At 40.8% G+C, this 11956-nt stretch overlaps 1 protein-coding gene across 1 annotated transcript; it reads left to right on the plus strand.

Moving 5' to 3' along the window:
* Positions 1 to 1575: 1575 nt before the first annotated feature.
* On the plus strand, positions 1576 to 11598 carry wnt7aa (wingless-type MMTV integration site family, member 7Aa). Its single transcript, XM_037490398.2, has 4 exons — positions 1576 to 2101; positions 2359 to 2585; positions 5785 to 6056; positions 9931 to 11598. Exons 1-4 carry the CDS (start codon positions 2031 to 2033, stop codon positions 10408 to 10410), a joined length of 1050 nt encoding a protein of 349 aa, XP_037346295.1. The 5' UTR covers positions 1576 to 2030; the 3' UTR covers positions 10411 to 11598.
* Positions 11599 to 11956: the final 358 nt, after the last annotated feature.

The following is an 11956-nucleotide window of genomic DNA, read 5'->3' on the forward strand; positions in this document are numbered from 1 at the left end:
CAATTATTGAATATATATATATATATATATATATATATATATATATATATATATATATATTGAACTGTCTCTTATTGTGTGCTACCACATAAGTGATTCTATTATTATCACCCCCCCCCCCCCCCCCCCCACCCAAAACAACTTCCTGCCCACCGGAAGCGTCGTAGTGCGCCATGTTGTGTCGATAGATGGCGCTATAGTCCTTTGTGTCCAATGAGGAGAGAACCTGACTGGATCCATGCTGCTTATTAATGCTACATTTCTTTTATTGCCGCTCTCATTTTTAAGTTTTCTTCAAGGTCTTTTATTTGGTTATATACACTGAATGGAAATGGGACATTATTTAAATGTTGGTGGCAACATTACAACATATAAATGACATTAAGATTATATATAATATATTCATATGAGAGAGAGACAGAGAGATGATAATATATATGAGAAAGAGATGATAATACAATGACTTAAGTCAAAGTATTGGTAAAATACTATCAGAAACAGTAAAAGTACACATATGTTGAGTTAAATGATTCTCCTGTATTATTCGTATTGATCCATTGCAATGTAAGAAGCATTATACAGAGGCAGCTGATTCATCTGAAGCTAATTTGAACAATATTTAATGTTTTAATCAATGATCTGAAACTGATTGCATTTGATATGAATGAAAGATGTTATTCTGAAAGTGTAGTACTTTTTGAAGTCAGAGAAACACTAAAATCATAGTTTTAAATTTTTGTGATTAGGGTGCACAAGGGTATCTTTGTGTAAACAAGAGCTCGCTGCCTAGTGGTACAGGTATTGTTTATCCTTTTTAAAAATATCATACATTGTCATTATCTTCCCATCATATTTATTATCATGCATTGCTTGACTGATTATTTATTTATTAAGTTTGCTGTATGTTCCACATTGCAAAATGGTTGTTAGTTTCTAATACATCTGTGTAGATCATTATTATAATTATTGAGCTAGTTTATGTCTGGACAAATAGTGAAGTAGTTGTCATCATTATTCAGAACAGACAAGCTTCATTAAAATATGGCTGTTGAACTGTTACTGCCAGACAGTAAATGGAAGAACCTTATTGTGGGGAGTGGCCTGCTAGCAACCTGTCTATCATAAAGCAACTAGAGATTGAGACCATGAACTCGAGGTTACAATGATTACTGAGCAAATCATTCATAAGAGATTCATTTTCTCATGTAACTTACAGTATGTCTATAGGACCAGAGGAGTCGCCCCCTGGTGGTCGTTAAAGAGAATGCACATGCGCATTGGCACTGTTCATAACCTGAGGTTACAGCCTGTAGTTTCGCTGAAAACGAGTTTTTTTTTATCACTAAAGTGTATTTTAACATGTGCTACAGGAATGAAAATTGCGACCCTGACCCTCCTACCTCCAAAGGTCACATGAGTACATGACAAACGCACGCAGCCACGGACCACATGCCTTATATCACATCGGTCTGATGAGAGAAGCGGGGTCCCAGAACGTGTCAAGGCCACAGGCATGTGGTGGGAGGGGCATTCATCGTTGCGGTGGGTGGGAGAAGGGGGGGGGGGGGTCTGTCAGACGCGGAGGGAGCGCAGAGGATGCTCATGACCTACGACAAGTGCGACATCGGAGCGGCTCCCTGAACCCTGAGCTGGACCCAGGTGCTCTGCGCGCAGAAACCGATGCGCTGAGCGTGTACCTGCAAGCTGCGCAGAGGCAGATCCTCCGCAGAACACGCCCTGATAGCAAAAAGGTGCGCACACACACACACACACACACCCCGACGCACAGCCTGATCAGTGAGGAGTCGAGCTGCGCACCTGGAAAACAGCAGCTCCAATGCTCCACCGCGGGCTCGCACCGCCGGACACCCACCAGATGCGATCAGGACGGGTTGGTCAGCACGGACTTTGGTTTGGCCCGAGGAGCTCTATCGTTCCTGCGTACAGCGGCTCGGAACACCTGGACACCCGGCGGGGCTCTGCGGAGGAATAGAAGCCGGTTCGCTGCACCGAGCAATCCACCGAGCACCATGAGCAGGAAGACGCGCCGCTGGATCTTCCACTTGTTCCTGTGCCTCGGAGTGTTATATCTGAAAATCGGGTGAGTTATTCTAGTTATATTAAATAATAGTTATGAATAAAATAAGAATACAAAAAAGTCATTTCTGGCTGCGCTCCTCTTGCATTTCATCCTCGCATTACTCCATTCATGTTGGTGGTGGAATGCACTGCAGGCGCGCACGCGTGTGTGATAAGGCAGATCAGTGTTATTAATCGCCCCACGGGAAAAGGGCCCGAATTAAAACACCTGCAGAAGCCCCAAAGACGCGATGTAACCTCTGACCTCCTCCGCCACAGGGGCCTGTCCTCGGTGGTCGCATTGGGAGCGAGCATCATCTGTAATAAAATCCCCGGCTTGGCCCCCCGTCAGAGGACTATCTGCCAGAGCCGACCCGACGCCATCATAGTGATCGGAGAGGGGGTTCAGATGGGGATCAACGAGTGCCAGTTCCAGTTCAGGCACGGCCGCTGGAACTGCTCGGCCCTGGCGGAGAGGACCGTGTTCGGGAAAGAGCTCAAAGTGGGTATGTTGCACTTTTCATTTCACTTCAGCGACACAAACTGGGCTTGTGAATTTTTACGATGGGTATTCGATTGTTTTGTGACAGCGCGGTATTTTTTCATATTTCCTTTTGAGATGGTTTAAAGTAATGTTTGATTTATTTGTGCTAATATGATGATGAATACAATCATGCTGAAGTTAAGTATCATTATAAGGCTGAGAGCTCAGTTTATCTTTGAGGTCCATGATGTTGGAACACGTCAGCAGGTCTTCATTGTTAAAGTAACCGGATTGTATTTTCAACTAATAAAGTAGTAACAATTTATTTAATTACTTACTTTATACTACAGCAGCAGTTCAATAGACACAGGATTTTTTGTATATACTCAGTCGTTTGTTATCTTAACTGTTTGGGAAGTCATAAAAAAAAGTTTACAAAGCTGCTATAATTTGTCAGAAAAAAAGTCCAACAGGGTATTCCTCCCTCTTTGACCTCTGACATGTTGAAAAATGTCTCAGAGTCTGAAGCTCAGACACATCTGCTCCATGTAAGAGAAAAAGAAAAAAAAGCCACAGATTTTTCATCCAGTGTGTGGAACAAGGCTCAAGGCGATGCTCTCTCCTAGGGTTGCAAGTGTCCGGGAAAGTTGGAAATTTTCCACGGGAATTAACAGTAATTTAACAGGAATTAACGGGAATAAACTGGAAATTCTATGGTAATTTAACTGTATTTACCTTGGCATAGGCAGACCTGCACACAAACATTTATAATACAACTTTTAAAAATTTCATTTTGGACTTTTTTGATATTTTGTGAGTAGAATTTTATTCTTTATTCATGGTCAGAAACAACCACCACCACCAGCCTGCACAGTGGTAACAAGGCATGATGGATCCATGTTCTCATTCTGTTTACGCCAAATTCTGACTCTACCATCTGAATGTCCCAACAGAAATTGAGACTCAATCAGACTAGGCAACATTTTTACAGTCTTCAACTGTCCAATTTGGGTGAGCTCTTGCAAATTGTAGCCTCTTTTTCCTATTTGTAGATGAGATGAGGGGTACCTGGTGGGGTCTTCTGATGTTGTAGCCCATCCGCCTCAAGGTTTTGCGTGTTGTGGCTTCACAAATGCTTTGCTGCATACCTCGTTTGTAATGAGTGATTATTTCAGTCAAAGTTGCTCTTCTATCAGCTTTGATCAGTCGGCCCATTCTCCTCTGACCTCTAGCATCAACAAGGCATTGTTGCCCACAGGACTGCCGCATACTGGATGTTTTTCCCTTTTCACACCATTCTTTCAAAACCCTAGAAATGGTTGTGTGTGAAAATCCTAGTAACTGAGCAGATTGTGAAATACTCAGACCGGCCCGTCTGGCACCAACAACCATGCCATGCTCAAAAATCACCTTTCTTTCACATTCTGACATTTAGTTTGACATTCAGGAGATTGTCTTGACCAGGACCACACCCCTAAATACATTGAAGCAACTGCCATTTGATTGGTTGATTAGATAATTTCATTAATGAGAAATTGAACAGGTGTTCCTAATAATCCTTTAGGTGAGTGTATGTGTCTACTAATGTGAGAATATTATTTTCATTGAACATAACCTGTAAATATTTATATTATAATATTATTACAAATATTAAATTTGTCACTCCAGAGAGTAACATTGGCTTAAGTTAGCTGGAAGCATGCTGGACACCAGCGGTATTGGCAAAAATCAATACAACATAATTTCAACACTAAATGACTGAACACGGTAATGCTGACAATGATAATATTCATGTTACCTTGTTCAGTGAGCCATTGAATGTGCTAAGAAGTAGACATTTAATGCAATGTGATTATATGATGTGAGTAGTGAGTGGAATTGGAGTCAACCAGTAAGGAATAAATACAGAAGTATCCGCAACTGTGTTGTAAAAAAATATTTTCTTCCAAAACATCAACTTTTTCTATATTTAACAGTATTCAACTGTATTTCCAAATAACAGTACTGTTACTGTTACTCTCGTAATGTTACAATAATTTGTTCTAATGTATGCTGCAGCTCAGCAGGTACAGGGATCCTCAATGACCTCTGATTGTGATGGTGGAAATGTCTGATTGCTACCATGACGACATATTGCAACCATCCATGCTCCCCTAAAGCAGGTTGCAAGAAGAGCTACATGCTGTATGTCTGCTTTCAGCTAAACTTCTGTCATGTATCTTTGTAAATGCCCCCCCCTAACCTCACCCCCCAAAAAAGCTTCAAGTTCAGACGAGTACTCTATTCCAGGTTTACGCTATCTTCATTTATTTTTTCATGCGAGTCTTCAGATTTGTAAAAAAACATGAAAAACTCAAACCCAATTTCAGATAAAGTTCCAAGTTGGGTCCGTCTGAGTCTATTGTTTGGTTTCAGCAGGCTGGAACACTGATAACTGCCAAGAGCACATAAATCTGGGATTGAGGATGGCAGCAATGTACAGTATTTTGGCATGAGGATCAAGAATTTCCTTCCCCACCCACCAAGTAAGCTCCTTGAAGTACTTCACTGTGAACCCGGGCTGCTCCTCTGTTGCTGTAAAGGGTTAGTTTGGCGACGCATTGGATGCTACACATGAGGTCATTTCCCGAGCATTCTTTTTGCGTCTTATAGTTATGGTTGGGTGCTATTTACATGTGCTCCAACAGGTTGCACAAAACTGCAGTTGATTTATGGGGTGGGAATTCATCCATTTAGGGAGGCTATGCATGCCTCTCTGATGCACCTCGCAGGGTGGATCCCATTTATGATGGTAGTGCAGAAGAAGGCCATGAATAATGCTTAAACATTGTGAATGTCTTATCTCCCACTGAATAATAAATATAATTTTTTTACATCTTTACCATTCAAATATTTTTGGATCATTGACTTTTGATCGTTGAATTTATTAAATTATAACATCTAGTTAGTAGAATTTGATCATCACTCACAGAATCACAGAGCCATGGTCTTCCATTCCATTCCCGGCAGCTCTGTTGTATTTTCTGCACGGTCCAGAGCTCCTTCGTGTGTCTGCTTTAACTGAGCTTGATTGAGCAATTGGACTTGGCTCATGTATTTTACAATTTGGTCTGAAGCAGCTATGCCAGGTATGCAAGGAGTCTTGACAGCGCCTGAAATAGTGAATCCTGTTGTCTGCATTCGTAATGAAATTATGATTTTTTTTTCTCTCCCAATCGCAGGCAGCAAGGAGGCCGCGTTCACCTACGCTATCATTGCAGCCGGGGTCGCCCACGCCGTCACTGCAGCCTGCACCCAGGGGAGCCTGAGCGGCTGCGGCTGTGACAAGGAGAAGCAGGGCTTCTACAACCAGGAGGAGGGCTGGAAGTGGGGCGGCTGCTCCGCGGACGTCCACTACGGCCTTGGATTCTCCAAGGTGTTTGTGGACGCGCGGGAGATCAAGCAGAACGCCAGGACTCTCATGAATTTACACAACAACGAAGTGGGGCGCAAGGTACGGCTCGGGTTATTCTGGAGTCTGGCTCTTTGACTTCTTTGAACACATGAATAAGTCTGCCTGATTTCATCGCAGTCATTTACAGTAGATGCTTTTAGAGTGAAACGTTTGGATGTTTCGAACTGGGGTTCGATGAGGAGACATAGTCAGTGTAGTACAGCAAATGGAGTTTGGAGAAACAGACAGGAGCAACAGCAAAGTGGCTGTGGAAGTATTGTAGACATATAAACAATCAACATCAGTTCAATTTCACACTATATTTGGAATATTCTATAATAGGGTACTGCATGGAGGCCAGGATGTACCCTTCCCTTCCATCTCAGGCTGAGACCCTCCCTCCTCTGACTCCAACTGGTTTGTTTCAGGTTCAGGGCTAATCAAACCAACGATGGCAGCGAGAATTACCCAATCAGCAGTGAATATTGGAATTCGGGTGGGATTATTTGCATGGGATTGAAGACAACTCAGAAAATACGGGACAATCCCTGTCGGGACTATTTAGTGCTCAAATACGGGACGATTCCGTATTTTAAGGGACAGGTAGCGTCCCTACCTGCACAGGTCATTCATATAAATGTTAGGGCTGTCAACATAAATGCATTAATTTATGCGATTAATGTGGCCGAATTAATGCAACAAAATATTTTAACGTAGTTAAAGTAAGTTTGTTTACTTGTTGACAGTGGAAACCAAACAGGAGCTAGTTGCAGTCAGTTAACTACATCAAGATGGAGAAAGCTTTTTGGATTGGAAGTAAAACAAACAGAGGCGTAACATACAACGGAGAACTGTGCAGAAGAATTCCTCCATGTGTCAAACAGAAGGGGGGTCATTGGAAAACGGAACACTTAAAGCACTGCTATGCTAAGCTAGCTGCTAGGCTACTTTCATCTCAACGTCTAACTTTACCCTGGGCGGCACACAGTCCTAAAAGTCCTAAAAGACCACGGTCTCTTATAATGATGACGAGTTGAGCACAAAGTGCACGAGAACAGTAGCTAGTTCAACATGTTCCACCTAGTCAATTATTCATTAAAAACAACGTTCATCTATCGCCATTTATCTAGATGAATGAATTTCAAAATGTGCGTTAATTTCGTTAATTTCTTTTAATCTATTGACAGCCCCCTTAGTTTTCCGTTAGCTCCCGCGGTCATTTCAAATTCAACGGCAATTTTGCAAGTTAAGAAGGTCACCAATCTTAGGTGGGATTTTCATGGTAACATTTTGTTTAGTGGCAAACAGCCCATTAAACCACATCTCTCGTCTTGTGGGAAGTCAATGGAAGAGCGAGACCCATATGTTGGTGTGATTTCAGTACAAAAATGACTTGCTTGTACAAAAATGTTGCTTACTTGTATTTAGTCAATCTAATTTCAGATTTTTCACTGAAACGGTTTTCTGTTACAATCAAATAAAAATGTATCTTTCGCCGTTGACAAATTGTTCAACAAAAGTGCGCTTCATGTATGGTCCACCAGAAGAGGGAAGGATATTTTCCACCTATTTCACTACATGGATAAGAGAGTCTCTAGTTGGTAACCCCAACTTGGTGTTACGGCCCACTGCAGATGTTGATGCTGAAGAACTGGAACTATCAGTAGCTGTAATGCACAATATACTGCTATGAATATTTAGCTTGTTTTCTGTTTTAGTCTGGCACCATTCACTGATACAGTGGGTTAATCTCTTAATTTTGACTTACTAAACGTATACCTCTATAATTATTGTAGTATGGCTTTCATGTTTAATTGGAGATGTGAGTGTGTGTCACTGCGTACCATGTCTTGAGAAGAGTAAATAGTGTAAAGGGGAGGCGGGGGGGTTATGACCGCGTTAAGCTGGATACATCCACAGCTTTTGACAATTACACCACGAGACTCCAGAGAGTCTGAAGCCACATAAGAGCAGAGTGGTGGTGGTTCCCACCCAGTGAGAAGCGAGTGAGTGGATGCCGTTCAGTCCGGGGCTCGCTCTGCCGAACTCACCAAAACACCTCCACACTCACTTCGGCAAAAGGCCTGTTGCTCGCTGTTTACTGTCACCTTTAATGTTTTGCTGATATCAGCTTCTGTCTGTCGTCTGCATTGCAATGTGTGGTCTTAAACTTGGTTTATTTAAAAAAAAAAAGCATCCCATTTACTCTAGTTATTGAAAACAGATTAAAATGTAGTGCAAAAAGACTAACAAGTCTAACTGACCTAAAGGGACTCTCACTTATTTCTCCCAATTTTGTTGTTCACTTTGACAAATGTTTGCAGCAGGGAAAACTGAATGTCTTTGTTAAAATGAAACAAATTAATTAGTCAATTGTTCGTTTTCAAAAAGTCCTGAGATTTGGTTGGTTGGTCTTTTTTGGTTGAAAAGACTTCCAACAATGCAACTCAATAGCTCTGAAGGATATTGATATACATTTCAGATTATGTTTTGTTTGACTGATGTTGCAATTGAAGTATAATTTGTGATATTAGAAAAAAGGATCATTTTTACATAATAATTTTTGCTACTATCACTGTGTGATTTATTTGTTTATATTTTGGCAGGGTTTGGACATGGCAAGCGTATCTCTGCTTTAAGACAATATGTCCTTTTAATGTAATTTTGAATCAAAACAAACATTACTGATTTGAAAATAGCATCGCATACATTGCCAAATTGCAATTTTGATAGAATTCTGATTAATTGTTCGTCCCTAGTAAATGGGCACTCCTGTCCAACTCCACACCTCTAGTTTGTAACAGAGGCTTTACTTAACGCTCATGTCGATGTAACTTGGATGCCATCATCAGGGTAATTTTCCCTGCTCCAGAACAATTTTCCATCACTAGTGAACTGATCAATAAAGCCTTTTCAAGCTTTGCTGCTCATTAGGACATAAATTAATTATTGGAAAAATATGAAATATTTATATAAATATATGGTATCTGTTTACTGTACATGACGTGCTCTCTTGGCCTGCTTGGTTGTATATTACATTTAAATTGAAATTCCTTAGAGTTCTGTTGGATGTAATTGTAACTTTCACTCAGAGTTGTTCTCAATACTGTACTTAAGAATAAGGTTGAAATACTTTTACTTAACTGTTGCATTTCCATTTCTTAGTACTTCTCCACACTCTAAATATTTTCATTCTCACCATTCTAAATTTACAGTATTACTGGGATTTACAGCTTACTAGACGACACATTATTTATACTAAGTGTAAATCCACTAGTTATAATACGTATAATAAATATTTAACAGGATTAAAAGGAACATTATGTGATGCACACATTAATGCATTAGTAATAATAATTTATATTGTTTTTTATGTAAGTGATGCCTTTACTTGTATTTCTATTCTGTGGCATTACTACATTGAAATGAACTGATTATCTAAGAACTTCTACAAACACAATCAAATGTTCCTTTGTTAAATCATCTAGAACTAAGAGGAAATGCATGAACTTTGAGTATGTTTCCTCCGTGAGTGTGTTTTCAGGCTCACCCTGTCTCGTAAAACAAATGGCACATACATAGCTACTGGCAAAATGGTGACACACTGTAGCAGCTCAGAGATCTCTGGAATGCTTACATTCATTTGGAATGCTAGAAAACGTTTGTCTCAACCTGTTGAACTATTCATGCAATATGTCAGAGTAGGTATTTCTGCACACTCATATGTTTCTTACAACAAAATAGCTGTAGGAAAGAAGTAAATCTTCACTTTTGGTGGTGTAAAACCGACTATCAAGTAAACTGCGATCTCAACAAATTCAATACATAAGTGTGAGTAGATTTCAGTTTGGCGGTTGCAACCTGGCACCCTTAATGGTTTGAAACTTCTTTGAGACCATTGCTCCATATCAACTCGCCCCTTTCACATTTCCAGGTCCTGGAGAAAGGCATGCGCCTTGAGTGCAAGTGCCATGGCGTGTCGGGATCCTGCACCACCAAGACGTGCTGGACAACACTCCCCAAGTTCCGCCAGCTGGGATACGTCCTCAAGGACCGGTACAACCAGGCCGTGCACGTGGAGCCGGTGCGGGCCAGCCGTAACAAGCGCCCCGCCTTCCTGAAGATCAAGAAACCCCACTCCTACCGCAAGCCCACGGACACAGAGCTGGTGTACATCGAGAGGTCGCCTAACTACTGCGAGGCCGACCTGCTGACAGGCAGCATGGGCACGCAGGGTCGCCTGTGCAACAAGACGGCGCTGCAGCCCAACAGCTGTGACCTGATGTGCTGCGGCCGAGGGTACGACACGCACCAGTACTCGCGCGTTTGGCAGTGCAACTGCAAGTTCCTGTGGTGCTGCCACGTGAAATGCAACACGTGCAGCGAGAGGACAGAGGTGTACACCTGTAAATAGAGATATTTATTGGGCGAGTGTTTGGAGCAACGTGAGACGTGTGTGGAGGGAATTCCATTCTGTCAACAATCACAACAGCTGGTTCCTCCGATGTGTCTATTATGCCGATGCCAATGGACATCTGCCTCGACACTGCACTCATCCTATGGGCTAATGAATTCCTTTTTTACTTTCATTTGTATGTATTTCCTACCCCAGGCTTCACTTCTCTCCACCGGTCTGTTGGCATGACTCACCTCAAGCTGTTCTTTTATTTTTTTGTCTAGACTAATAATTTATTAAATGAGAAAACTACTGATCATTTTTGAAAATTCACTGTAAATTCCGGTAAGGCAATAAGTTGTGATGCCTTAAAGCCTTCAAAGCAAACATAAAAAATGGATTCAATTTCAATTTAACAAGGAAACGTAGGGAAAGGAAAGACTGGAGCTCGACTGAATGTCACAATTGGGAGCCTGCAGCTCACGTGCCTTAAGCCTAGCGGAGGAACCTTGAACTACCGATCCTGGGCCTGCTATGATAGTATTGTTTTTCCACTTCTCTGTCCCCGGACCCCCACAGTTTGCTGCTAGTTGTCTGGAATGTTGCAGAGTTTTTGACTGAGCAACAATATTGACTCTTTAAGCCAAGATGAAAGCCACAAGGAGCAAGGCTTCCAGACATTAATCCCCCCTTAATGTTGTTTGATAGAATATATTTTGTAAGAGATTATTTTTATATATATATTTTTAATTTATTTTCTATCTTTATGTAAGATGTTTTCTCTTAGCATTTCCATCTGTTGAGTTTTCTACTGATGCACTGTTTTAAAAAATGTGCCTTGTTCCTGGGCTTTGGAACATAACAATGTTGAATGATATGTGCAGCATTTTGATTTGTAACCCGTTTCAGGGAACCTTTATCTCCCCTTCACACCACAAAGGGCTAACGTTACCACCATGCTAGCAGCTGTTCCGCTAACGTTAGCTTATGAGGCGCAGCTTTTTATATCTGCATTGCTGAAAAAGTCAAATGTTTTGTGGTTTACTTTCTATAGCCTGAATTAAACTAAAATCTGCTGCAGCTTTTGCCATTCTAATTTGAACCTTTGTAAATAAAAAATAAAAAATTCGAATGGTGCGGGACGCTTGTGGTACCTATTAGCAGCAATACGCCATTGTAACTGTGGGTCGCCACGTACTTAATGTTATCCATATGGGGCGCCGTTTGTAAAATGTTGCACGTTCTAAAATCCTGCGCAGTTTTCGTACATTTAGCGTTATCATATGAATAAAAAAAGCAGGACAATATTCACATGTCACTTTTTCAAACATTTAGAGACAAAATCATGTAAATACATGCAACAACTTTTCCAAGTACAATGTTTGGCAGTAACAAAAAGTTGTTAAATAATATAAATATTAAATGTAAATATAAGTGTTAAATGTAAATCTAAATGTTAAATCTATATCTAAATGTTAAATCTATATCTAAATGTTAAATCTAAATCTAAATATTAAATCTAAATCTAAATGTTAAATCTAAATCTAAATGTTAAATCTATATC

The sequence above is a fragment of the Pungitius pungitius genome, chromosome 8 (assembly GCF_949316345.1).
Source record: "Pungitius pungitius chromosome 8, fPunPun2.1, whole genome shotgun sequence".
In the NCBI taxonomy this organism is placed as follows: domain Eukaryota; kingdom Metazoa; phylum Chordata; class Actinopteri; order Perciformes; family Gasterosteidae; genus Pungitius; species Pungitius pungitius.

Bases quoted from the DNA above. Each gene is read 5' to 3' on its own strand.
- wnt7aa (XM_037490398.2), top strand. From the start codon at position 2,031: ATGAGCAGGAAGACGCGCCGCTGGATCTTCCACTTGTTCCTGTGCCTC. The intron at 2,102-2,358 runs GTGAGTTATTCT...CCTCCGCCACAG, and splicing joins GTGTTATATCTGAAAATCGG to GGGCCTGTCCTCGGTGGTCG. The intron at 6,057-9,930 runs GTACGGCTCGGG...TCACATTTCCAG, and splicing joins ACAACGAAGTGGGGCGCAAG to GTCCTGGAGAAAGGCATGCG.